At 40.2% G+C, this 25903-nt stretch overlaps 1 protein-coding gene and 2 pseudogenes across 5 annotated transcripts in view; 1 reads left to right on the forward strand and 2 right to left on the reverse strand.

Moving 5' to 3' along the window:
• Nucleotides 1-24916, forward strand: part of Zscan30 (zinc finger and SCAN domain containing 30) — a 29940-nt gene extending 5024 nt beyond the window's left edge. For 2 of the 5 annotated variants that reach the window (XM_013075997.3, XM_087193362.1), the window contains exons 2-4: nucleotides 16866-17375; nucleotides 17647-17785; nucleotides 22218-24916. In XM_013075997.3, the coding sequence (XP_012931451.1) occupies nucleotides 16968-17375; nucleotides 17647-17785; nucleotides 22218-23152 (1482 nt within the window). In that variant the 5' untranslated portion in view covers nucleotides 16866-16967 and the 3' untranslated portion in view covers nucleotides 23153-24916. Of the gene's footprint in view, nucleotides 1-8121; nucleotides 8394-16865; nucleotides 17376-17646; nucleotides 17786-22217 lie in introns of those variants that run through there. The other 3 variants (XM_087193383.1, XM_087193375.1, XM_087193369.1) reach the window with 3 other exon arrangements.
• On the reverse strand, nucleotides 11402-12399 carry LOC147830121 (vasculin pseudogene; annotated as a pseudogene).
• Nucleotides 12499-13130, reverse strand: LOC147830122 (vasculin pseudogene; annotated as a pseudogene).
• Nucleotides 24917-25903: the final 987 nt, after the last annotated feature.

Genomic DNA, 25903 nt, shown 5'->3' on the forward strand with positions numbered 1-25903 from the left:
TCATAGCTTGGAAGCACAGCAGGAGAACAGAGCCACACAGAAAGCCAAAATAGCCAAAATCATGCCACCTTGACACCCAGACATACCCAGAAGTGTGCTTTCCAAATCTACTAGGAATTTCTTAATCCATTCAAGTTGACCTTTCACTTTTAACAGTCACACAGGACCAACTAAATTCCTACATTTACATACATTGACTTTGTTTTTTTTTTTGAGACAGCATCTCACTTTGTAGTTCAGGCTGGCCTTGAACTCACTATGTAGCTCAGGCTGGCCTTGAACTTGGGGAGATCTTCCTGCCTCAGTCTTCCAGGTGCTGGGATTACAGGCATGTGCCTGGCAACGTACATTGAATTTTGAATGTTAAATTAAACTTGCATTCCTGTGATAAATCCTGCTTGTTTGTGATATATTATCCATTTTATATATTAGTGGATTTGATTGGCTAATAAAAATTTATGTTCATGAGGAATATTGGCTGGCGGTTTTCTTGTAAGGTGTTTAGTTTGGTTTCAGGGTCAGACTGGTCTCAAAGAATGATTAAAAAAGTAATCTGTCCTCCTCAATTTCCTGGAAGAGTTTTTCCCAGAACTGGTGTTGTTTTTTCCTTAACTATTTGGCTGAATTCACAGTGAAGCCGTGTAGGCTTGGAGTTTGGAATGTGAGAAAGTTCTTAACTACAAATTCACTTTCTGTAGTAAGCTTTATATTTTGGATTATTCAAAGAATTAGTCAGTTTTATATAAGTTGTCAAATATATTGGAATAAAATTGTTCATAATATTCCCTGTCCTTTTTGTATGTTAATCTGCAGCAATGTCACCTCTCTCATTCTTGCTATTTGTGTCTTCTCCCCTTTTTCTGTGGATAGACCAGTGAAGTTTATTATTTTTTTCTCAAAGAAGCAGCTTTTGGTTTTATTGATTTTTTAAAAATTGATTTTTCGGGGCCAGGGATTTAGCTCAGTGGTTCTGCTGCCTGCCTCATAAGCGCAAGGTCCCGAGTTCAATCCCTGGTACCAGAAAAAAAATTGATTTTTCTGTTTTTCATAGTATCTTTAATATTTCCTTTTATTTTCTTACTTTAAGTTTAATTTGCTCTTTTTTCCCCCTACTTACTTAAAGTGGAAGGCAAGTTCACTGATTTGAGATAGTTCTTATTTTCTAGTATAGACATTTAGTATTATAAATTATCCCCTACTGCCTTAGCAACATCCCATACATTTTATGTTTTATAATTATTTTCAAATTCAAAATACTTTACAATTTCTCTTTAATTTTCTCCTTTGACCCATGGATTTAGAAGTGTTTATTTTCTAACTATTTGAGGGTTGTCCAGATTTTTTCTAATACTAATTTCTAATTTAATTGCATTATGGTCAAAGAACATCTTTTGTATCAGCTGAATTCTTTTAAATCTATTGAGACTTGTTAATGTCCTAGAATATATCTCTTTAAAAATGCTCCATAGGGGCCAGGGATTTAGCTCAGTGGTTTCGCCGCCTGCTGTGCAAGCGCAAGGACCCGAGTTCGATCCCTTGTACCAAAAAAAAAAAATGCTCCATGTGCATTTGCAAAGGATATATTTTCTGTTCTTTTGGGTAGAACATTTGATTATTGTCAATTAGTTGGTAGACAGTATTATTCAAACCTAGTGGGTCTTGCTGATTTCCAGTCTTTTTTCTATTAACTATTGAGGAAAGAGTACTGAATTCTCTGACTATAATTGTAGATTTATCTATTTCTCATTGCAGTTGTCAGTTTTTTATTTCATGTATTTTGAAGCTCTGTTTTTATTTTCATAAGTACTTAGGACTGTTTCACCTCTTGATTAACCACTTTCATCATGAAATGTCCTTCTTTATCCCTTTATCAGCCATATTCAACCTGAGAAGCGTAACTTGTAGTAAATTGTGTGTATACATAAATACTTGTTATGGAAAATAGGCTTACATGATTATAGGAATTGGCCAGGTAGTCTTAAGTGCTCTGTGTCTGAATCTGATGCTGGAGTTAAGTTTGATATTGACAAGGCAGTCAGGAAGGAAGGAAGATGGGAAGAATGTGGGGAAATCAAGGTCAGGCTGAAAGTCACAGTGCAAGTTGAACCTCATGAAAATGGACTGAAACAACCTATTCTGTTGTCCTTGACCCTGGTGCTGAGGATATCCTACAAAAGCTGGAGTTACTCACCATGGAGCTAAACACACATCTGGTCCATGAATCACAGACACTTGAGGATGTATAGGAAGGTACAGCAGTTGCAGGTCAAGTTACTGTTTTATGTCAATAGTAAGTAAGCAGTCATCAACAACATATTGGAGCTACAATGTCACTGCCATTTCCCTTCTACTTTATAAATCTCAAAAAAAAGTCTTTTTTCTGTTCCACCCAAACCAGAAACACAAAAGACAGCAATTCTAGGAAAAGTAGTTCATCCTAGCCAAGTTGACACATTATAAAGTCTATCCCTTGTCAATTTAATGCAAAACATGTTTCTTTAGATCATTAATCTCCAAATTATAACAAGAAATGCTTCCACCAAAATGGCACAGTTATCTGTCATACAACCATTAACATACTAATCCTTTCCCTGGAAGAAGATACAAAAACCCCCTTTTTGTCCTTGAGTGATGTTCATTTTTCTAACTAATAACACTCCTACTTGAATATCATATAACTTATATACTGAGACATAAAATTAGTTATTATTAGTATATGTTATGAAAGATGATAAGAGCATGAGAGAGAAAGATAGAGAAATTTTCAAGGCGCTCTCAAAAGAAGCTGAAACTATACTATTGCCCACCAGGGGGTTCTTTTCAGATTCAGTTAAACACTCAGACCTTATAGACCACCTCTTGCTTCTTTCTCTCCCTTCCTTTCTTCCTTCCTTTTCTCTGCGGATTGAGCCCATCCCAAAGCCCACCACTGCACTATGCCTCAAATCTTACCCCCCTTTTAAAAAGTTTTTTAAATTTTGAGACAGGGCCTTAACTGAGTTGCCCAGGCTGGTCCCCAATTTGTAATCCTCCTGCTTCAGCCTCCCCGAATGGCTGGGATTACAGGTGTGTACCATCATACTTAACAGCATCAGATTCTTCACAAATAATGAATTTCAGCCTAAAAATCAATCTGCAGTTTTGGATAAAAAATAAATTGAGGGCCAGGGATTTAGCTCAGTTACCCACGCCTGCCAAGGTCCTCAGTTTGATCCCTGGTACCGGGGAAGAGGGTGGGGAGTACATTGAAATTGTAAATCTACAGAAAAATTAACTTTCCTTTGCTCAAATAAATATCAATAAGTAGGCTGATGCTGTTTTGAATGACATTTTAACTATGGACAATAAGACATCTTTGACATATTAACATTGTGTCCAGTTAATTTTGACCTTCTAAAAATCATAAGCAGTGCTGTAAACTCAGATTCTGAAAGTAGAATAATGGCCGATATAATCAAAGCACCCAAAGTTTACTTTGATAGAGGTGAGTAGATTTATATCAAGAAACTCCAGAATTCCCCAAGACCTTTAGAATTTAATTCAGATCAGATAATTTCTTTTCCCTTCAGTGAGGTCATTGGTATCAGTTTGAAAAATCTTCAACTCCAAGTAATTGAAAACCAAGTGGTTTAAACAAATCTTAGTTTATACTTAGCACATTGTGTCCTCCAAAAGATATGTTCACATCCTAACCTTTGTGCATGTGAATGTGACTTTATTTGGAAATCGGGTTTTTGCAGATATAAGTTAATATGAATTAAGGTGGGGCCTAGTTCCGTGCTGTTGTCCTTCTAAGAGAGACAAATTTAGACAGAAAGGAGACACAGAGAATGGCATGTGGAGATGGAGGCAGAAGTTGGAATGATAAATCTTTAAGTCAAATGCCAAGGATTACTGGCAACTACCAGGAGGGAGCATGGAACAGATCTTTCCTTTGAGCCTTTAGAGGGAACATGACCCTGCTGGCATCTTGATTCCAGATTTCTAACCTCCAGAACTGAGAAAAAGTAAATTCCTGTTGTATCAAAGCACTCTTGTTTGTGGTATTAAAGGTGGAGAGTTCCTATAACAAATAAAAATGAAGATGTATCCTTGAAACCAGGTAATAGGTAGAATCCAGAATGTTTTGAGGCTTTTAACAGACAAAGCATTGGTTGCCTTGAAGAGACTGCTGATAGAAGTAGGTATATTAAAGGTAATCTGAGCCTGGGATGCCTAGACTCTCAGCACTCTGGGAGGCTGAGCCAAGAAGATCGCAAGTTTGAGCCCAGCTTCGGCAACTTAGTGACTTAGCAAGACCTTGTATCCAAATAAAAAAATTAAAAAAGGAAAAAGGCTAAGGATGTAGCTCAGTGTGAAGGCTCTGGGTTCAAGCCTTGGTATTGGGAAAAATTAAAAAAAAGTAGTTCTGGCTAGGGTTCATATGGATGTGAAGAGGACACTAGAGAAAGCTTCTATCATTTTAGAGAATACATAGATATCATCCTGAACAGAAAGCTGCTAGAAATAATGAACAGTAAAGATACTTCCAATGAGATCCCAGACAGAAATGAGGAACATATTTGCTATAAAGCAGTGGTTGCAAACCTATGGCACATGTGCCACAGCAGGCTGTTTGTATCATTGAAAGCTCTAAAAGGTTCACCGTCACTGCTATAGAATAAATGATTGTGTTTCTCCTGAAAATTCTTATGTTGAAATTGTACATATAATAATATAGCTGAATTTCACAAATAATCTCAGCCTCAACGAGTATATATTGAATTCCATTTATATGAAGTACAAAAAACTAGCCAATACCTAATGATTGAAGTTCCTGTGAAATTGTTACCTTTGGTGGCTAGTTGGAGGGTAAGGACTTGAAGCTGGCTCAAGGGTAACTTCTGAGGAGTGATAATGTTCTATTTCTTCATCCACATACTAGTAACAATATGTTCAGTCTGTGAAAATTAAGCCAAGTGTATGTGCATTACTTACTTATAAATGCAGATTTACTAACCCATACTATTCATCTGTTCTTCATTCAAAATATCACAACATGAACCAAGATGCCCCCCTCCTTTTATACTAGAGCACTTCATCTTTTTTTTTTTTTAACCAGGGATCAAACTTGAATTTGGGACCTTGCACTTGGGAGGCAGGCGTGGCGCCACTGAGCTAAATCCCCAGGCCTACCTAGGGTACTTCACCTTTAACAGAAATATGTATAAGGCAGTAAAAAATAGAAAACCTTGGGTTTTCATAAAGGAGATGTCCTCCAAAATTAGTATTTTGATTTAACCCTTTTTTTTGACACTGAAGAAATTTGTACAGCCGAGGATGTAGCACACTGATCCAACACTTGCTTAGCATGCACAAACCCCTTGATTTAACTCCAGCACTGCAAAATAAATAAATGTAAATAAAATTTTAAAAGAGAAAGAAATTTGTATATCCCAAGACAATATACCATATAAGGATGCCAGAACATCTTAAATGAACATTTCTGGGTAGAAATGTGATTAGAGAGATAGGCAGTTGTCAGAGAGGTAGGCTATTTTAAACATGTTGGATTTGCTCACAAGACCAATGAAGAACCATTAAAAAGTTTTTAGTGGGAAGGTAACACCTTTAACCTTAGTCTGATCATGTGGTAGTGGTGGCTTGGGTTGGAGTGGTAACACTGAAGATGGAAAGCAACAGGGATATGATAGAAGTGTGTTTGGGAGACACCTTATAGTCACCTCTGGTTAGTCACACTTTTGTGTAATCTCTTCCTCTTGAGTATAAGCAGAACCTGTGACTGGCGTCTGATCAACAGAATATGGCCAAGATGATGGGGTACCCCTCCCTTTATTTCCTTACATGGCAAAGGAGATGCATATTGTGTTAAGCAACTAAATTTTGGTAATGCAGCACAGAAAACTAATACAAAAAAAAGAAAAAAGAAAAAGAAAAACTGTGGCCAGGGATGTAGCTCAGTGGTGCTGCCGCCTGCCTCACAAGTACAAGGTCCCAAGTTCAATCCCCGTACCAAGAAAAAGAAAAACTAATATAGATTGTTGGTGACATCAGTGGAGTGCCATTGTATCAAATACCTTAAAAATGTGTTCTTAGAGCCAGGCATTAGAGAAAGGCTAGAAGAAGTTTGAATCCAATAGAGAAACCCTAAATCACCTTGGTCATTTAAAAGAAATCTAGACTTTAAGGATGATACTGATAGGGGCTCATTTTAGCCTCAGACCTAGGTTGAGTTCTCTATTCCAGCTTTTACTAGAGCTCACCTCTGGCATGTATGTTTTTTGCCCAGGCATTGTCCTTCCCACTGAGCATTTGCTATATCCTATACAGCTGAGTGAGGGCAGGTTATGGGATTCAGGAACAAAATCCCTTTCCACATGTCTACCAGAATGGTAGACAAGAAAGGGCTACACAAAGGGAATAGTGACCCGAGAGAGAGATTAGAAGCTACGCAGAGGAATGTGACGTGGATGTCACAGATTCAGGGCAATTAAAAGACTGCATTTAGCAAAAGAGAAGTCATTTATAAGAGGGGAAAAAGTTTTACATAGTGTGTGACAAAGTCCACATTGAAGTAGTATGAGAATAAAATAAAATGGGCTGTCTGGAAGTGGAGAATTAATCATAGATACTTCAGTTGAAGAAGAGAAAAGAAATTATGTGATAGAGTTTAGAGATGAAGTTTTGGTTGGCTGGTGGTTGATAATTTTTAAGACAAAAAATATGTAATATGTGAAAAATGGTAGGAAGAATCCAGGAGCAAGACTAGACAACACAGGCAGAGAATGAGGAGTTGATGGTGTATGACTGATAAAGAGTAGCTGGTGAAGGGAATGGGACCCAGGGCACAGGTGGAGGAATAGGCCTTTGAGACAGGAGGAACTCTTCTTCCATTCTATCAAAAAGTGGTAGGGGACATTGGGTGCAGGCTCAGGTAGGTTAGTGGCCATCTGAGATTGTTATAAACCAAAAGTTTACATTCACTAGGAAAAAGGATGTTATACTATCATTTAAGAATGAGGGGTGGAGAGAGAAACTGAAGATTTGAAGAGAGTGGAAATGCTTTTAAATAGTCTTTGTCGAAAGTTTGAGCCAGCTAGAAAACAGTAAGACTGTCAAGCAATATTGAGTGGCCTGTAGTCTTACCACAGTTTTTGTGATTCTTAAATTGCTAGCTCTGTGACTAGCATTCTATAGGCTCTATAGAAATCACAATCACAGCACTAAAGATCAAAGTTAAAGACATTATCCTAGGTATGTATCACTCTCCACTTTCCTGGACAGATACTTGTATTAATCTGTTCACTAAACAATATGTGTATTCATCTGTTCGTTAAACAGTGGTGGAATTTATAGATTAGGAAATGTGTTGCTGCTGGGTGTGGTGGTGCACTACTGTAATCTCAGCACTTATAAAGCTAAGGCAGGAGGATTGCTGTGAGTTGGAGGCCAGCCTAGGCTACACAGTGAGTTCAAGGCCAGCCTGAACTACAGTGAGGCCCTGTCTCAAAACAAAACAAAACAGAGTTGCTAGTTCCTACAAATTGACAATGTTGTGTATAAACTTTATGAACTTTAAAAATGGAAGTCTTGTTTTGACATTTCTTATCTGATCTATTTCATTAAAATAGAAAATAATTTTAGTCTTTTTTTGGACATTTTTTATTTGATCAGGTTCATTTAAAAAAATCTATGTTTAAGGGCCAGAAATTTAGCTCAGGGCCACCGTGCCTGCCTCGCAAGTGCAAGGTCCTGAGTTCGATCCCCAGTACAAAAAATAAAAATAAAAATATTTTAAAAATCTATGTTTATTTTACTCAGTGGGTTATTACCTACTTTCCAGTGTGGTAGCTGCTAATCACATGCAGCACGTTAAGTGTAATTTAATTCAAGTTCAATAAAATGAAAAACTTAATTCCTCAGTTCCATCAGCCATTGTTCAAGTGATTAAATAGCTTCACGTGACTAATGGCTTCCATATTGGACACACAGATACAGAACATACCTTGAAAACCTAGTACAGTATTCCCTTCCAGTCACTGAGCTGATAGTACTGTCAAGGACTGATTCAAATGTAACATCTGGTTAGGTGCTCAAAGTCACCTCCTCTTTCCAGGACCCCGCGAGCGGGCCATAGAGCTACAGTCCTCCGGTTTTCCTAGAGGGGCGCATCCACCCCAGTTCCGGTGGGCGCAACGGGAGCGCGCTCCGCCTGCTCTGTGGGGTCGGGGCTCGCAGCCCGCAGAGAGAAGGGTGAGTGGGGAGTTCAGGTGGTGCGGTACCTGATCCTTCCTAAACCTTCCGTTTCGGACTCCCTCGCCTCCTTTCGCTACGGGTGGAGCCTGTGGCTGTACCAGCGGTGAGCCTGCCCCCGGGGTACCTGTCGGCCTGAGGTCGGTCCGCCCATCCTTTCAGTGCTTCCTCCACCAGCCCTTCGTTCCCCCCGACTCCTGCAGCAGGTCCCTGGCGCAACCAGGGTGCCGGGCCACTGCCCCAGTACCTCTCACCGGCCGAAGCTTACTCTTGGGTCAGGACTCAGCCATCCGTCTTGGCTTCTCCAGTTTGGGCGAGATCCTTAATCAGACACTCCGAGAGCACCTTTTTTGCACTTTTTTTTTTTTTGGTATCGGGGATCGAACTCGAGACCTTGCCCTCGCAAGGCAGGCGGCGGAACCACTGAGCTAAATCCCCGGCCCTTCTTTTTGTACTTTTAAAAACACAACTGAGTTAGGCAATTATGTGTGCCATCTGCTTAATGCGGTGCTTCCCGTTACTTTTAAATTCTGCAATGGCAAGGACACTGTCTTCGTAACTCTTTGCTTAATACCCAGCACAATGTCTGCACAGATTGGTCCTCAGTAAATATTATTAAAGAAATGTGTGAAAAAACGCAAGCCCTCTTCTAAACGCATTTTGATTCGGTTGCGGGTAGAAGTGTGAAATGGCATTACAGCAGAGTAGGCATCTAAGATCATGGACCCTGGCGTCAGACCATTTAATTTAAGAACAGTCCAGACCCCATCACTTAGAGGCAGTACGCCCTAGAGCAAACTGCATGTGTTTTTTCTTTCCCAACAGTTGAACTTCCGCCGAAGAATGATGTGAAGATAAAATGAATTAACAGCACTTAAAGCAGGTGCTGGAGTGTGTAATTAAGGCCCAATCCTTGTTTTCTCTTAAAACTAAGGAAACATATATTACATTATAATGCAGATATGTTGCAGTAACAACGTGCCTTTGCAAGCAGGATTGTGCGGAAGTGCTCTGGAGGTTCCCTCTGGGTTGCTGGGATGAACACTTAGGACCTTCTTCCAGGGGGAGGGGCTGTACCCAAGGTCAGGGCTTCCCACCTTTCCAGCCCCACACCCCACAGGTCTGGGTAGCTGGTTTCCTAGACTATTTCATAAACAAATGACAACTAAATCTAGGCATCTGATCCAAAGAAGTCGGTTTACACCTCCCATCGACAGGACTACTTTCTCAAATTTGCACACAAGCAGGTTGTGGGAGCTCTCCCCTTAAACATCAGAGCACCTCTCTCCAGATTTCCTTTATGAGGCGATAGAAGAATCAAGGGGTCTGCGCTTTCTTTTACTGGCTCGTAAATTTCCCCATTAAAGCCTATTCTGTAACCCATGCCTAGTGATGTGAAATTTGCCCGTACCTGCCTCATGTCTATCGTGCCTTGAGTATTTACTCTGGCCCCTGTTTCAAAGTGTAGATTTTGTTATTATTCAGGTGTTGTGAGGAGAACAGATCAGGAGATGATTGCTGTTGAAAAGATAGTTTCTTACTGTCAGTTTTCAAGAGAAGGGAGCATTCCTCGGCAAGGAAGCACCAAGGAACAATCAGGAGGCATAGGGAGTGAGGAAAGAGTGACCAGGAGCTTTTGCTGTGGTTTCTGTGTGAAACAAACAATCAAAGCAGGGTAAGCAAGCTTAGTTTGGCTAGTTTGAAAACTTTCAGTGTGCTCTGGGGCATTGAAGTTGTCCCTAGTTGTTTGGTACCTGATCCTGAAGTGATTAGGGCAGGACTGTCCTGAGTGTGACAGCCTGATAGGGGAGGTAGTGATGTGGGCTCTGGGTCTGTTGGTTTTCTTGAAAGGCATGCTCACGCGTGAGTTGTTTACTATCTCTAGGAATTGACTAGCTTTCGGAGTGCCATCCAGTGTCATTAAAGACCCAGATGTCAAAGCCTTGGAATAAAAAGACATGTTTAATACACCAGACAGCACTATTCAGATGTTTTATGTTATTTCCAAATCTACAAATGCAGCATTACATTGTTAGCTCCATTTTTAGGAGAGGAAATGGGAATCTCAGAAAGGTTCATTGGTGACTAAGGTCGCACACCTAGTAAGAGACTGCACAGTGATTCTAATTTGGGTTACCTGAGTCCAAAGCCGGTGTTCTTTCTGTGAACTAGATCACTTCCCTGTAGTATAAGAAAGATGCTGTGGGAACATTTTTAGTCCACATTAGCAACTTGACAATACTGTACTGACCACTGCCTCTGAAATTCTTTGACTATAATTCCATCCATTCTTATATATAGAATGTACTATGTATCATGTATTAGATTGAGTGATGGGGATATAACAGTGAGCAAAAACGTTGATATATTGTACCTCAAGACAGTCATGGATAAAACAAGTATTAGCCAAATAGTCCCCAAAGAATATATACTGACAATGTGAGAGAAACACTGAGGGCAAGAAACACAATTCTCTTTAGTCTTGTTTCTGATGACTCCTTGACTGATCCAGCATTCTCAACCCTAACTAGACTTCAGAATCATTTGCAGAATGTATTACAAATACAGGTGTTGTGTCCACGTCTAGGAGATTCTGACTAGGCTGGAGTGCATTCCCACGTGAATGAAATGAGTGTAGTCAGAGAGAGCATCACTGTTTTTGTTTTTGGAAAACTGGTCAGAGGCCCATGGAGAGAACATGTGTAGGCATTCCTATTGGTAGCCCCAGCTGAGCTTCCTGACATCAGCTGGAATCAGTTACTAGCCAGTTACTAGTGATGAGCCATGGATACCCAGGCCAACAGAAACATGAGGTGTCTCCAGCCTGGCTGACAACAAATTACAGCCACATCAGGGATCAAAAGTTGAAACCAACCACTGACCCTGTCAGTGAACTTGACTGTGAGAGAGGTTTTTTTTGCAAAACCTTACACAATTTTTATTATTAAATGAGAATCTCTCATTTGTTACATCGTCACATTGCTAGTCAGAGAAATGCTGCAGTGATGAAGAAAGTCAATGTTGGATCAACCAAAGTCCTCACTTCTACAACATTCATTTACAAAGAAATAATGTTCAGCACAACACAACCCAATATTCTTGGTTTTCTTCACATTGAAGTCCCCCCCAAAATCATCTTCTAATGGAGTATTTCACTACATAAATTATAGTTCTTCATTTTTACAATTCACCCCAAACTGCATGAGAGATGTATCACACTAAAATTTCTAAAGCTGTTGGGAAATCCTTCACACATCGTCGTCATCTGGTGTGTCACTGCTACTTGTCTCTGTGTCATGGTTCTCAATTGTGGGTTTAAAAGTGCTGTTTTTCCAGGGTCCAAACTTGAAGTCACGGATCAGGCCATTTTTCAAAATACCATTTTTTCTCAGACCATTCTTCTGTAACTGTTCGCTAATAACTTGGAATTCTCTCATTTCATCCTCAGTTAAGGGAGCACATGTTTCATCATTTTCACTGTCCTCCTGCCAGCCCATCTCCTTCAACAACCTGTCTTCTGCCTCAAGTGAACCGGAAAGAATATCAGTTTGTGGGAGGGCTGAAGATCGAATTATCTGTTGGGAAATTACTGAGGCATTGCCATTCTCTTGTGGAATCTCATTTTCATCAAAGTTTCTATTTATATCCCTTTCTTGATGAGTACTATTGCTATTATGCAAATTGAATGAGTCTTCATCCTTCTCTGAGCCAGCATGGCTTTCATCTTCATGTTCCTCTTCTACTCTCCCTTTTCAGTGCTTTCAAAAATTCACTCTTATCAGTGTGAATTCGTGTCAGTTTGGTTAGACAAGGCTGTTGATTAAAAAGAGGCAAAGAGGAATTTGAACAATTACACTCTTTCACTGAATTTGTTGATGGACTAAAATTCTTGACAGTTGATTTAAAAGCATTGAAGTTGCCAACACTATATGCAGACTCATGAGGGAAAGAAGTTCCACCTTTATTTTCTTTAGTTTGGCTTTTCCACTGTATAGGTTTTGTAGGTGGAGCGGCAGGCTGAGAGATTAAGCCTTTATAAACACTTGGAGCAGTTCCATTCTTAACTGACTGTGACTGAAGATTTCCTACTACCGGGAATCCAGATAGCTGTAAATCTTTTGTATTACCTTTCTTAATGACCAGCATTCTTGGAGCTCTAGATTTAGGATTCGGAGAATATTCTAAGAGAGGAGCTTCGGAGATTTTTTTGGTTGGGTAGTATGTGTGTGTCTGGGCGTGTAGGCCCTATACACCTGCAGCTAAAGATTTTTTCTGATTTGGTTCTCTTTCATATTCAGGATTTAAAGATGGAAAGTCCTCAGCCTCAAACTGTTTTTGCTCCCTTTTGTCTTCTTTCCTCCCAGTTTCATTGTCAGGTATGTTGTTTTCATGTAGTCCTTGGCTTTCTTCAGAATGGAAAATACTGCTACGAGAATGAGAATTTCCACCATGGTATCCCCCTCGGTGAGTTACGTTTTCAGTAGTATTTCTACCATGTGTACGCCATCCATTTTTTTCTTTCCTTCCAAAGGTACCTCCATTAGGACGCCCAATACCAGAATCAAAGCCATCTGAAGAGTTATGTCATCGACAGTTCACATCATATCGATTTTCTGTCCGTGAAAAATTTTTAGAATGTTTCTCAAAATTCTTTGAGAATTTTGTTGATGATGGTGGAGTAGGAAAATTAAGCCAGGCTGGAGCAAAGTCATGCTGTGCCATTTAGGTCCACTCTCTCTGACACAGTGAAACAAGGCTTCAACACCTCGTGGCAAGTCCCAATTCCAACAGGACTGCACAAGGTGTTGATTTTTTCTCTGTAATCTTTATGTTTTCCAGTTTGTTTTTTTATTTTGTATCCTCTGAAGTATCCAAGTTCTTTGAAGATAGTTAACCTATGACTATTTGACATAGAGTTATTTCAAGTCAGCTACCCATTCTTCTGTTTTAAAGTTTTCATATGGCTATCTCCAAAATTAGCCAAGTTCCTTGGATTTAAGATCAAAGCCTTCTTTATTATTCCATGTACTTGTCACTGTTGTACTTATCCTACTCCAGAAGAAACATCCAAGTTATGAGCCAAAAAGTAGAAACAAAAAGAAAATTTCACATCTGAAGCGTAGTCCTAAACTTCGGCACACAGATACAAATAGCTATCTCAGTACTACCACACTGGTGGGAAACTGCAACATCTTAAATTTTCCTGTAAGTAAAAGATGAAAAGAAAAAAACTCTGTATTCTTTCAATGTCTTCATCTAGAAAAGCTGTTCCATTGAGACATGAAAAGGATTGAGGTCAGAAAATCCCTAAAACTTTTAATAAAGGTAAAAATAAATTGCCATTAAACTTCAACAATATTTAAACTGTAATTTGAAACTGCTGAAACTACTCAGTACACAAATCAATCATATCTTACAGTTTTGGCTGAAGAACACCAACAAGAGAGGTTGGAGGGGCGCCACCACCTGAAATACGTTAGCCAGTTATATAATCTGTCTGAAGCAAAATACTGATGAAATGTCTGGGTCTCTTACTGAGTAGCTTGTTGAATTGATAGCACTATCAATTCACTTCAGAGATGATTCTTGCCAATTTTAATAAACTTCTGGGGCAAAATTATCCGAAAACACTGTAATTCCAAAATGGCCACTTGAAGTATCGGGGGCCTTTTACACAAAACCTAGAAGATGGTGTTCACATCTGAGTAATTCAGTCACCTTCTGCCCCACCAGAGGTACCCATGGCCAGGGGGTGCCACTGGGCTCAATCCCGGGAGGAGGTTTTCGGTGCTTTTGAATAATCCCCTTTTGCCCGAGAATATTATTTTTAAGTCACTAAAAGCAAAACAAAAAACTTCAGAAGAATATGATCAGATTTACAGTTTGGAAAAGATCACTGGCTACAACATAGAAAACAGATTGATGGGTACTGAGTGCATGTGGGGAAGCCAGTTGGTGACTTTTTGTGCAGTGTGACAGATTAAATGGCTGCAGGGATAAAGCTGGTGATGACAGAGAGGAAGAAGGGCAAATTTTAGAGATAGGAAATAAAATCAGTGGAACTTAATTTGCATTAAATGAAAGGAGGTAGAGGAAAGGACTTTGTTAGGGATTCCTTCAGGTTTCTGACCCACACCCAGATGGATAGTCCTTTTTTCTGAGAGGGAACTACTGGGAGAAAGCAGATTTGAGGTGGGAGGAATCATGAATTGTTGAGTTTGAGAAATTCAGGAGAAGTTGTGGTGAGAGTGAACAACTGTGTAAACAGATCTGGAGCACACGGAGGTCTAAACCAGATGGATGGTAATAAGGTGAGGTAGGGTAGGTTAGGAGGAAAGTAGAGTGAAAATAAGAATTTAGGGCTAAACTTATGGAACTCTGATATAGAGGTGAGTAGACTTGTGAAGGAGATGGAGAATGAGCAAAGATGATTTTTTTATGGTTATAGACTTCCCTTGGCCACACACCCATGGAGGACAAGTTGGTGAGGCACATTATCTATAATAAAAGTTGAATAATATCACAAACATAGGAATTAAAAGGCAAGAGACATAACAGATTAGTAGTCACTAAGTGAAGGATGTATATCAATATGATGCAGCCCTGGTAAATGGTGTTTACATACCCATGCATGGATCTGGCAATCCATCATCTCTTGATTTCTTAAATGCCAATTTTACATAATAAGACCTAAAGAGCCACTTAGGAGGCTGTGTCAGAAAGATTGCAAATTTGAGGCCAGCCTTAGTGAGATCCTGTCTCTAAATAAATAAATAAATAAATAGGGCTGGACATATAGTTCAGTGGTTTCTAGGTTTAGTCTCCAATACTGAAGAAAAAAACTAAAGAAATGTATTTAGTATTTTTGTTATACTAAAATATTAAGAAGAAACTTCTCAGGTTCTCTGTGGAGTATAGAAAGCATCTTTTACTATCTGGCAAAGCACAGTTTAGGAAACGCTGCTTTGAAGGCATCTCAGCTTTAACTTTCTTAATGAATAGCTGAGCAAAGGACACCAGCATCCTCCAATCATCAGGAACAGCCAGAAACTTGAGTCTTTCGCTCTTCTCTCTTCTAAACCCTTTTTAGAGTGCCCTGATGTCCTGTCAAATCTCCTGTATTTATTTTGGTTCCCATAGCTCAGGGCCTCATTGTCTCCTGACCAAACTTTCCATCTGTTTTCCACATCACTCTTCCTCCAGACATTTGTGTGGCCATAGGAATCCCCTGGCCCATCCCAGACTCTCGATGGCCTGGCTCTTCCTGTACAAATGCCTCTTCTTGCACTATTCCTTAACTACATTCTAGGCTCTAGAGCAGGGTTCTTACACATCAGAAGCACTTGGGGGACTTAATGCAGCCCCATCTTGGAGAGTCTGACTCAGTGAATCTGTCATGGGGTCCATGCTCCATGGCTGACTCTGAGCCATAACCAGAGGTGACAACCATTAGTCTGACCTCTCCAAATCACATGTGATTTCTTCAGTGGGACACCTGCTGTCATGCTCTGACTCTGCCTGAATGACCTTCCCCTGCATATTCACCTGGCTCACTCAGATCAGACTCTACCGAGATGTCTCCTCCAAGCAGCTCTCTCTGGCTCTTCCAGCCCTTCTCTTCTTGCTCTTGGTCAATAGTCTTTTCCTTGTGCTTACTATACTTGGGTTTATCACTCTGTGTGTTTACTTTTCATTTTCCCAAACTAATCCTGGAGTGCTTGGAGACAGAACACATATTTTGAGATACTATCACACTGCCTAGAACATAGTAAATGTGCAAATATTTGTTGAAATAATATGAAAGAGTCTACTTCTCTTTGTATTATGTCAGAACTTTGTGACCTAAAATCCAAAATAATTTTTCCTTATTTGTACATTCATGGCTATTCTCCATGGCCCCTTCCTAACATTTAACCATCATTCCAGATTTGCAGTAACACCCAAGATTATTCTTGGCATAATTAATCCATTCTGAAATAAAAGGAGCAAGAGTTGAGAAACCCTGGGTTCATGTCTTTGACCAATATGGGGCCTTGGACAAATTATAAACTTTCAAGAAGCTCAGTTTATCTGTTAAACATGGGAATAATAATACTGCACTGTTATTGTCAACCCCAATAAAGTAGTATTTGTAAACTGCCTGGGCTATAGTAAATGTTTATTAAGTATGTGTTCCTTTTTTAGCACTACTGAGCTAAATCTCCGGCCCTATGTTCCCTTTTTTGAGGAGAACCCATTCTATAATAGCAAGAACTAAATATTTCACCTGCAGAACCCAGTTATGCTCCTCATTCCCTGTATGGCTCTGATTAGCTTACAGTTCTCAGTAGCCTCATTTGGTGAATGAGCATAATTGTGATTGTCTTTATAGAGTACTATTTCTTATCCTTAATGTCCCTAACATTATTACTAAAAGTCGAATTGATTTCAACTATACTAAAATTTTGTTTCACATCCTGAAAAAATTCTTGAATCGTCTAAGATAAATCATTTATATGGAAGCTGTCTTTTAGTCAGTTTTCTTTACAGTGCTATGTTCCCTAGTAACTGGCATTAAAAAACTTGTATTTACATTTCAAGCATCTATGTAACTTGAGTACTGTTGGCCTCAGGGAGATCCTGAAGAGTTGGAATTCAGAAGGAATCCCCCAGACACAAGGCTCCACCAAGTCCCTGCCTCAACTGGGCAGGTTTTTCAACTTTCTCTGCTTAGAATGTCAGGAGAGGCCACAGCCTTGGCCTACTATGCTCCAAAAGAACAAGAAGGACTTACAGTTGTGAAGGTTGAAGAAGAGAATTATGTTTGGGGGCGGGACTTTGTCCTTCAGAGAAACCTCCAGAGTCAGGAGGTCTTCCGCCAGCGGTTCAGGCAGTTTGGTTACTCTGACTCTGCCGGACCCCGGGAGGCTCTGAGACAACTCCAAGAGCTTTGCTGTGGGTGGCTAAGACCAGAGACGCACACCAAGGAGCAGATCCTGGAGCTGCTGGTGTTGGAGCAGTTCCTGGCCATCCTGCCAGAGGAGCTACAGGCCTGGGTGCAGAGGCACCGGCCAGAGAATGGAGAGGACGCTGTGACTCTGCTGGAGGAGCTGGAGAAAGAACTTGATGAACCAAGGCAACAGGTAAGAAGTAGATGTTTTTATTTCTTTGTTTGATCTGTTGTAAGTTAATGCCATTGTGAGTGGAATTAACTAGGCTCTCAGGGAATTATTTAAATTTTGTCTTTTGTTGTATTATTTACTTATTGGCTCAAGTTACAAGGGGTATTAATGCTTTTGTTTTCTCTCTAATAATCTAAATAGGTTTCTGATTCCTCCTGTTCTACCCCACCGCTCTAGGCATTTTCATCTTGTGTAGCCTCAGACTCATAGTGCTGTGCTTGATTACTCTTAGGATACAGTTGATGGCCAAGAAATGATCTGGAAGGAAATGACACCCATGGGAGCACTGACATCTCTGAGCAGCTTACCACAGCCTTTGGTGAACCAGTGCAAGAGCCAGACTCAGGAGCCTCAGGCTTTCTATGAGAAAGGTAAGGAGCCTCAATCCATTTAGGGTTGAGGATAGAAGAGAGGGCTATCAAATTTGCCATGGCTCGTTAACCACTAAGTGTTGTAACTAAAACCAAGCTCTGAAGTGCACAGGAATAGCATACAGGGAGTCTCTGTGGCGGAGGCTCAATGCTCATGGAAGAAAAACACCTGCAAGAGGGTGCCATGTCTTTCCGTCCTACCAGGAATGAGGTCCACATCCTGTTCAGGAGGGCAAGGCACGGCCTGGTGAAGGGAGATTTCACTGAAGTGTCCAGATGGTCAAACTCACTGAGGAACAACACTCTGGGGCCAGAAAGCCCCCACAGGGAGGTGACATGGCACACAATTTGCTGGGAGGCTGAGGGGATGGTGCCTCTGAGTGTCCCACATGCTGCAGGAACAGAGAACAGACCGGATCTGGGAAGAAAAGCTCATTCTTCCTCCATTGCTCCTCTGGCTCCCTCTGCTGATAGAGCTCACGTGGTGCCTTTATTACAGGTAGGGCAGTGAAGGGTAGACTTGAAACCAGGAGGCAATAAATTGATAGCTGTCTGGATGCCAAGTTTGAGAACCAAAGGGACCTCGATTATGTTACTGGTAACATCAACCCTATAGGCAGCAGCTACATCAGGCTTGTTAGCTTGTTCCCATTAAACTTTTGTTACATCTAACTACTCTTCTGATTTCATCTTCACCAAGCAACCTTATTAACTTCCTATGAAGCTCAGCTGTTATAAGAAAGTGCATTAGTTCAGTTTGGTTTGTTACATTATTCATTGTCTTAATTACTTTCTTGTTGCTGAGAGAAAATACCTGGCACCCACAAGTTAAATGAGGAAATGTTTATTTTAGTTTACAATTTGTAGAGGTTTCAGTCTCTAGGGGGCTAGCTCCAAGGCAAGGTGGAATGGCAGACGAGAAACAGTTCATGGCATGGCAGGCAGGAAGCAGCAAGACTTCTTTCTTCTTTCCCTTTTTATTCCATCCAGGCTACAAGCCTATTGGTTGGTGTCACCCACACTCACAACAAGTCCTCCCCCTTTAGTAAATCCACCATCAAAACCTATAACCTTACTAAACGATCAGCAGACTAATCCAGTATCACACACCCATGATCCAGTCACTCCCAAAAGCTCCACCTCTTGAGTGCATGAGGTTTGGGGGAGAGATTTAGATATAAGCCATAATACTCATTGAATTTCTTTATGGTTTTATTGCTCAGTTTCATGAGCTTGGTTAATAAGAATCTGTCCCAAGAGGTGAATCTATTTATTGTATGATGATAGAATCAGGTTTGTAAGGACCAAGCCTGAGAGCCAGATCCTACAGCAGTGGTGGCAAACCTATGGCACATATGCCACAGCTGGCTATTTGTTATCATTGTTATCAGCTCTAAAAGGTTCACCATCACTGTCCTAGACCTTTACAATTCACCAAAGAAATCCATATCATTCATCCACTGAGGTCTCCTTAAGAACTCCCTCTCTGTTCTTCCCCATACATCATAACCTGATACTGCCCTCTCAAATATCCTCCATACCAAGTGAGAGGTACATTAAAATGGATTTTGAAAAAATCATCTACTCCCCTGTCTTAAAGCAGCTAAATGACAATATTAAGTCAGTTTTTCATCACTATAATGAAATACTTGAGGTGGCTCATTTTATAAAGAAAGAAATATTTTTAGCTCACAGTTTTTCCAGGTTCATTTCTGGGGAAGGCCCTCTGCTGTGTCATATCACAGTGACAAGAGTACATGCAGGGTGAGTAATCACATTTTAAGGCAGGAAGCAAAAAGTGACTTGGGGTCAGGTTTAGGCTTTTATAGCAATCCTCTCAGAAAAACTGACTAGGGTCCCATGAGAAATACCTTAATCCCTTTGAAGGGCAGAACCTCAGTTGACCTAAGGAGCTCCCACTACCACCTCTAAATGGTTCCATCAGTTCCCACATTGCCACACTGGGACCAACTTGGCCATACATGGGCCCTGAACACAAGCTACACCCAAGGTGTAGCCATGTCTGAATCACTTAGGGTAGATTATTTTTACTTTCTTTTTAAAGGGCTTAAGGGACAGAGACTCTACTGTAATTTAAGTGCTTCTTGGGCTTTTTCTTTTCTGGGGAGGGGGTTTTCAGACAGGGTCTTGCTATGTACCCAAAGCTGGCTCTGCCTTCATAGTCTCCTGAAACCCTCTACCCCCTAATACTATCACCTTAGGGGTTTGGATTTCATTATGTGGATTTTAGAGGGTTGCATACATTCAGACCATAGAAGGAGCCAACTCTCAAAGTAGCTGAGGGAAAGAGGCACCACAGTTGTAATGAGGTCTGGGTGGAGCATTATCTAATAGCATTAATAGTAAAAGCATCTGTCAAATGTGCAAGAGAGGCCACATCCTTAGTTAAAAGGATTTTAGGCTAAACAGGAGTAGCAGGGAGAGCCTACTATAATGTGCACCCCACCATCCAGCTCCTGGATTTTGGGCTTGAATTCTTTGAGTTATTTCTGTGCTAACATTTCTAAGAACTCAGGTGACTATTTCTTATTCTACTTTTACTTTCTGTCATTTCTAGGAATTATTTTAACTGTTTATCTAATTCTCCTTTTTTTGTGAGCATATTTATTTTTATTATTATTTTAAAAATTATTTTATTAGTACATTTTAGGTATACATTTACATTTATCATTGGGTGTTTGTACCTGTACATGATGTGTCTTAGTTCTTATTTTTTTCCCCATTACCTGTGCGCCCTTCACCCCCTCCACCCTTCCCTATTTACATAGATTTTGTTTCCATTTTTTTTCTTTTCTCATAATTTTTCCTTTCCCTTCTTTCCATTCCCCTTCCCCTCCCACTACCCCTACCCCTTTAGACCTTTTAATATTTCAAATTATCAATTATTCATTTAATCATTTTAATCTTTATTTACACTTTAAGTTTCTCACACTAGTATCTAATTCTTATATAATCATAAATGTATAGTTGAAAAGTAAATCTTGATGCTTTTGTGATTTATACATCTAAGGTCAAAGTTTTTCTCTGGTTTCATACTGTGTATGTGGTACTGGATATTGAACCCATTGCCTTACACATTTTAGGCAAGTGTTTTACTACTGAGTTACACTCTTACCTCTCTTTTTTAAAATTTTTATTTTTACCTTGAGGTAGAGTCTCACTACAGAGGCTGATTTCCTCCAACTGCCTAAAAAGGGGGATGGCGAGGGCTAAAGCAAAAGACAATAGAGACTTGTGTAATTTCAAAGTATCTGGGGGGCTGCGAGGTCAGTGTCTCAGAGTGCGCAAAGACCAAGACTCTTCTGTACTAGCCAGCATTTGCTGGGTACACACAATAATTGGAGGGAGTATCAGGTGACTTGGAGGGGGCAGAGATCCTATGTTGATGCAAATCTCATGCTAATGAGGGTGAAAAGGAGAGCATTCCCAGGACAGTAGGCGGATGAATTAAGCTAATAAGGAATTTGTCCCTCCTCAGGTGAAACCTTTCTCTTTGGATTACTAATGGGCTCTCAAGGAACCAGGATGTCTCCAGCGATGTAATCTTGTCTTTGAGCACCACAGCATCACAGACCATTGAGGCCTCAGCTGTGTCCGGAGGCAGATGGCGTTGTTTCTGCAAGCCATAGCCTCATGGGCAAGGCAACCTCGGGCCTTAGACAGCTATACTCATACTTTAATTATGAAAAGATTTTTCCCCAAAGTTTATGTAGAAATGCTCCTGACACTAAGTTATTGAGCCTGGCCTTAAACTTACTCTGCCTCAGCACCCTGAGAAGCTGGGACTCAAGCAATGTGCTGCCATACCTAGCTTAGTCTCATAGTTTGACTTCATGTAGTTATAGATTTTGAAGACATATTTTAAATCCTATAAGTTATATTGTTCTATGTGTCTTATTCTATTGTTTATATTTATTTGATCCCTTTGGAATTTTCCAAAATGCAATTGCCTTCATGCTCTTTTAGTTCCTGTCCACCTACTCCTCTTCTATCCAGTACTAACCCTCAAATTATATCTTCTGTTCTCCTACTTTGGTAGACATGCCACTTTGGTAGAGATGCAAGACTCTGGATATTTTCACCCTGCTTATTCTGTATAACCTCTTCTCCTGTAATCCAGAATTGTCTCCTAACTTCCTGGTTTCTCACTGATGGTCCTATTTGTCACCTAAACCGTCTTTCCTGGTTCACCATTACTCCCCTCCAATACTGGCTATCATTTATTGTCCACTCTTTGAGGGGACCACCTCCGACTACCCCAGGCTACTGATCTGTATTCTACATTGAGAAGCTAGTTCTAAGAATTTTCCTTATAGTAGATAAATGCCTACTTCATTTGGTTTATGTTCTACCACAGTACTTTCCTTTCTTCTAACATGGGGACTAAATGACACTTGCATTTTCTGTTCAGTTTTAGATAACAAGATGGTGGGTGACAAAGTGTTGGCAGTAAAGCAAGAAATTATTGAACGTGTAACATCAGCAGCTCTGATATCCCCAGGAAGGCTTCCTGGAGAAACTGCTTCAGGACAGGTAGTTGAAGCTTTGGGAGGTCTGGACAACACTGAGAAGCAGAATGGAAGTGTTGGACAGAACACAGTGAATCAGCTCTCTTCCCAGGAAACACTTGTCAGTCTGGCACCCTTCACCAAGAAAATCCCCACGGAACAGAGCATCTTTGAATGTCATGGAAGTGAAGGACATCTCAGTCTGAACTCAAATGAAATTACAAGACTGAAAATTCACTCCGGGGAGAAGCTCTATGAATGCTTTGACTGTGGAAAGGCCTTTTGCCAGAGCTCAAAGCTGATTAGACATCAGAGAATTCATACTGGAGAGAGACCTTATGCATGTACAGAATGTGGCAAAGCTTTCAGCTTGAGCTCAGATCTCGTTAGACATCAGAGAATTCACAGTGGTGAAAAACCTTATGAATGTTGTGAATGTGGAAAAGCTTTCAGGGGCAGCTCAGAGCTCATTAGGCATCGGAGAATTCACACTGGAGAGAAACCGTATGAGTGTGGTGAATGTGGGAAAGCCTTCAGCCGGAGTTCAGCCCTTATTCAGCACAAGAAAATTCATACTGGAGATAAAGCATATGAATGTATTGAATGTGGCAAGGCTTTTGGGAGGAGCTCTATCCTTATTGAACATCAAAGAATTCACACTGGAGAGAAGCCTTATGAATGTAATGAATGTGGAAAATCCTTTAATCAGAGCTCAGCGCTCACCCAACACCAGAGAATACACACTGGGGAGAAGCCTTATGAATGTAGTGAATGTAGAAAAACATTTAGGCATAGGTCAGGCCTTATGCAGCATCAGAGAACACACACCAGAGTCTAACACCGTGGGTAAGAGTCATGCAATTGTGAAATATAAGAAATTCACTTTAAGGTTAAGACTCATAGAAGTTTCTCGAGAGCAGTTTCTGTTCTTCTAGCCCAGTTCAGTACGATAAGAGGAGATCCACACAACATTAGGATTGTTGAATGGAAGAATGATAGGTATTTCCTAGAACTGATTTCAGGATGAGGACTCTCACCAATACCTCCTTCTCCCTACTTTCAAACCAATAGATATAAATGCCATTAGGTACCTTCACAGTAAGTCCAGAATTGCAGCAGATACTGAAAGAGCTCCTTATAATATGGCAAGGATCTTTGCCCAGCGAGGGCATTTGTGCATTTTGAGGTGGAGGCACATGCTAAGTTGAATTATGTGGCATGTGAAATGTTGAATTATGGCCTTCATCAGTTTAATGGTGTCTAAGGCTGTTTAATATTATCCAAGGAATGGTGGCTCATTCTGCCCCTTACAAATTCTTCCTACAGCTTTGAGCTTCCTGCTGAAGTTGATTCTGATCTTATGTGTTGAGTACCTGCTATGTTTAGCCACTGGGGCCTTTAGTTAAAAGCTTAAGGCTTGCAAGCACAAGGTCTTGAATTTGATACCCGTACCAAAAAGAAAAAAGCTTAAGTGATATACCTGTTTACTAAATAAGTAATCACAGTGAAGTGCAGTAAGTGTTTTGCTAGGATAAATCCAGGCTTCTGTTGAAGTACACGGCAGGGATATCTTACATGGTCTATGAGTCACTAAAGATTTCCCAGATTACATCAGTTAAGAACTAAATTGTAGAAAGTTAGCCAGGTGAAAGGCACAGGGAAAGAGGCAGAGGTTATAAAACATACGTGGCATAAAGCCAAGGGAGATCTGGAAACATCCCTTTGTCAGGATTCCACTCTTAATAGGAATTCTCATACTCTGGTTTAGAAGCCAAGATGTGTTGGTTTCTCTTCCTATTTATAATCGCTCTTACAGATCAAGTGAGCTATGAGGCTTCCCCATGCTCAGAATTAATGTGGTAGAAGACTCTGGTGCATTTTATGGAAATGGCATTATACGTATGTCAAGGAAAAAGTACATATTGGAGGCTGGTGGCAGAGTGGGTGATGGAGTGTTTGTATCCCATCATTCTGGGGCTCAAGAAATTCTCCCTTTCCAGGCCCCACTATTTCCCATTCTCTGACCCTTTTTCTCAGCACCAGGTTCACTTGTAAGCCACTTGAGGGCAATAAACATTTGTTGGGCCTAATCCCTCAAAACTGTACTTCCCTAATTTTTGTTTTGGCAGTTTTAATTAACCCGTGATTCTTGAAGACAATTCCTGTTAAGAGTAATGTTTGAAAACTTGCTAATCATAGTTATTGTGGGTAACGGGAGGTACAATTAAGGAGGCTTTGTGTCCAAAAGGTGCAATTGAGGAGTCTGTGTGTCCAAAGATTGTGCAAATTATCACTGAGCAAAATCAATCCTAAATTTAAAGGGATCCTTAATGATTTAATGTTCTTACTGCCTGGGAACTAATTGAGAATGCTGATAATACAAAAAGTATAAATAACCACAATCCCATTATCCATAGGAACAGTTAACATTTTGGAGTACTTCCTATTAGTATTTTTTTCCTTTAATCCTAGTATGTTTGGTAAAAATCTTGCCTAGTAAATAATTTTTGGTAACTGATTTTAACATTTATGTTGAATACACACTTCAACTGGTCAATATCAGAAAGTAATGTAAGATGTAATAAAACGAGTTTTAAAAGTTTTCTTTTGAAATTATTCATTCACAAATAGGGAACACAGTAACCTGAGTGTGGAGAGAGGATAAGGGTCAAGAAAGGGCTGTGAGAAGTCAGAAAAATTTGTTTTTTCTTCTCATTCCCTGGGCCAAAAAATATCAGGAAACTATGAAAGCCAGTCTCTAGGAATGCAATTGATCAGCCTCACAAAATGGACATTTGGGGTTGTGGAGGAACCATGAGAATAACAGAATTCTCTTCAGACATATACACATTCTATGTCCACTACAATTAGGATTCTTTCCTTTGATGGATCGTGTGCACCAGACTGCAACCCTTAGCACTAACTGCTGAGTAGAATCAATGGCCTGGGAGACTGCCATGACCACCCCTTTCTCCCTCAGCAAGACCTCAATAGAAACAGAAGCTTAAGAGACCACGGTCAGATTTGCTTTAAATTTCCAGTCCTCTCAGTTGTTAGTGGGCTATGGAAATGAGGGGGAAGGTGGTAGGTAGGAAAACTGGTATTTAAGCATTTTGCCTAAATTGCATTTTTAAAAAAAAATTCCTGTTAAGATCCATTTAGAATAGACATTGCTAACCCCCAGAATGCCTCTATACCGAGAAATAAGACAGCCCTGAGCAGAAAGGCATGAACTGCTTCTCTTACAGAAAAGATTGGTGAAAGAAAAAAATATGTTTCACAAGCATACAATGTTGAACTTCTGACCGTAAAAAGACCATCTTCTTCGGCTCTTTTCACATAAGACTTCAGACTTGCTTACAGCTGCAGAATTCATGGGCTAGCACTAATGACCAAAGGACTTGAACATTTTAAGGGTGTTGCTTTTCTCAACCATAAATCTTTTTTTTTTTTGGTACCAGGGATCGAACTCAGGTCCTTGTGCTTACGTAGCAGGCGGCGGAACCACTGAGCTAAATCCCCAGCCCTCAGCCATGAATCTTTAGGCATGTGACTTTTATTTGCACAGGGACTTACAATCTGCAGAGGA

The sequence above is a fragment of the Heterocephalus glaber genome, unplaced genomic scaffold, assembly GCF_053883595.1.
Source record: "Heterocephalus glaber isolate CG9 unplaced genomic scaffold, H.glaber_assembly_v1.0 deba00000331, whole genome shotgun sequence".
NCBI lineage: Eukaryota > Metazoa > Chordata > Mammalia > Rodentia > Bathyergidae > Heterocephalus > Heterocephalus glaber.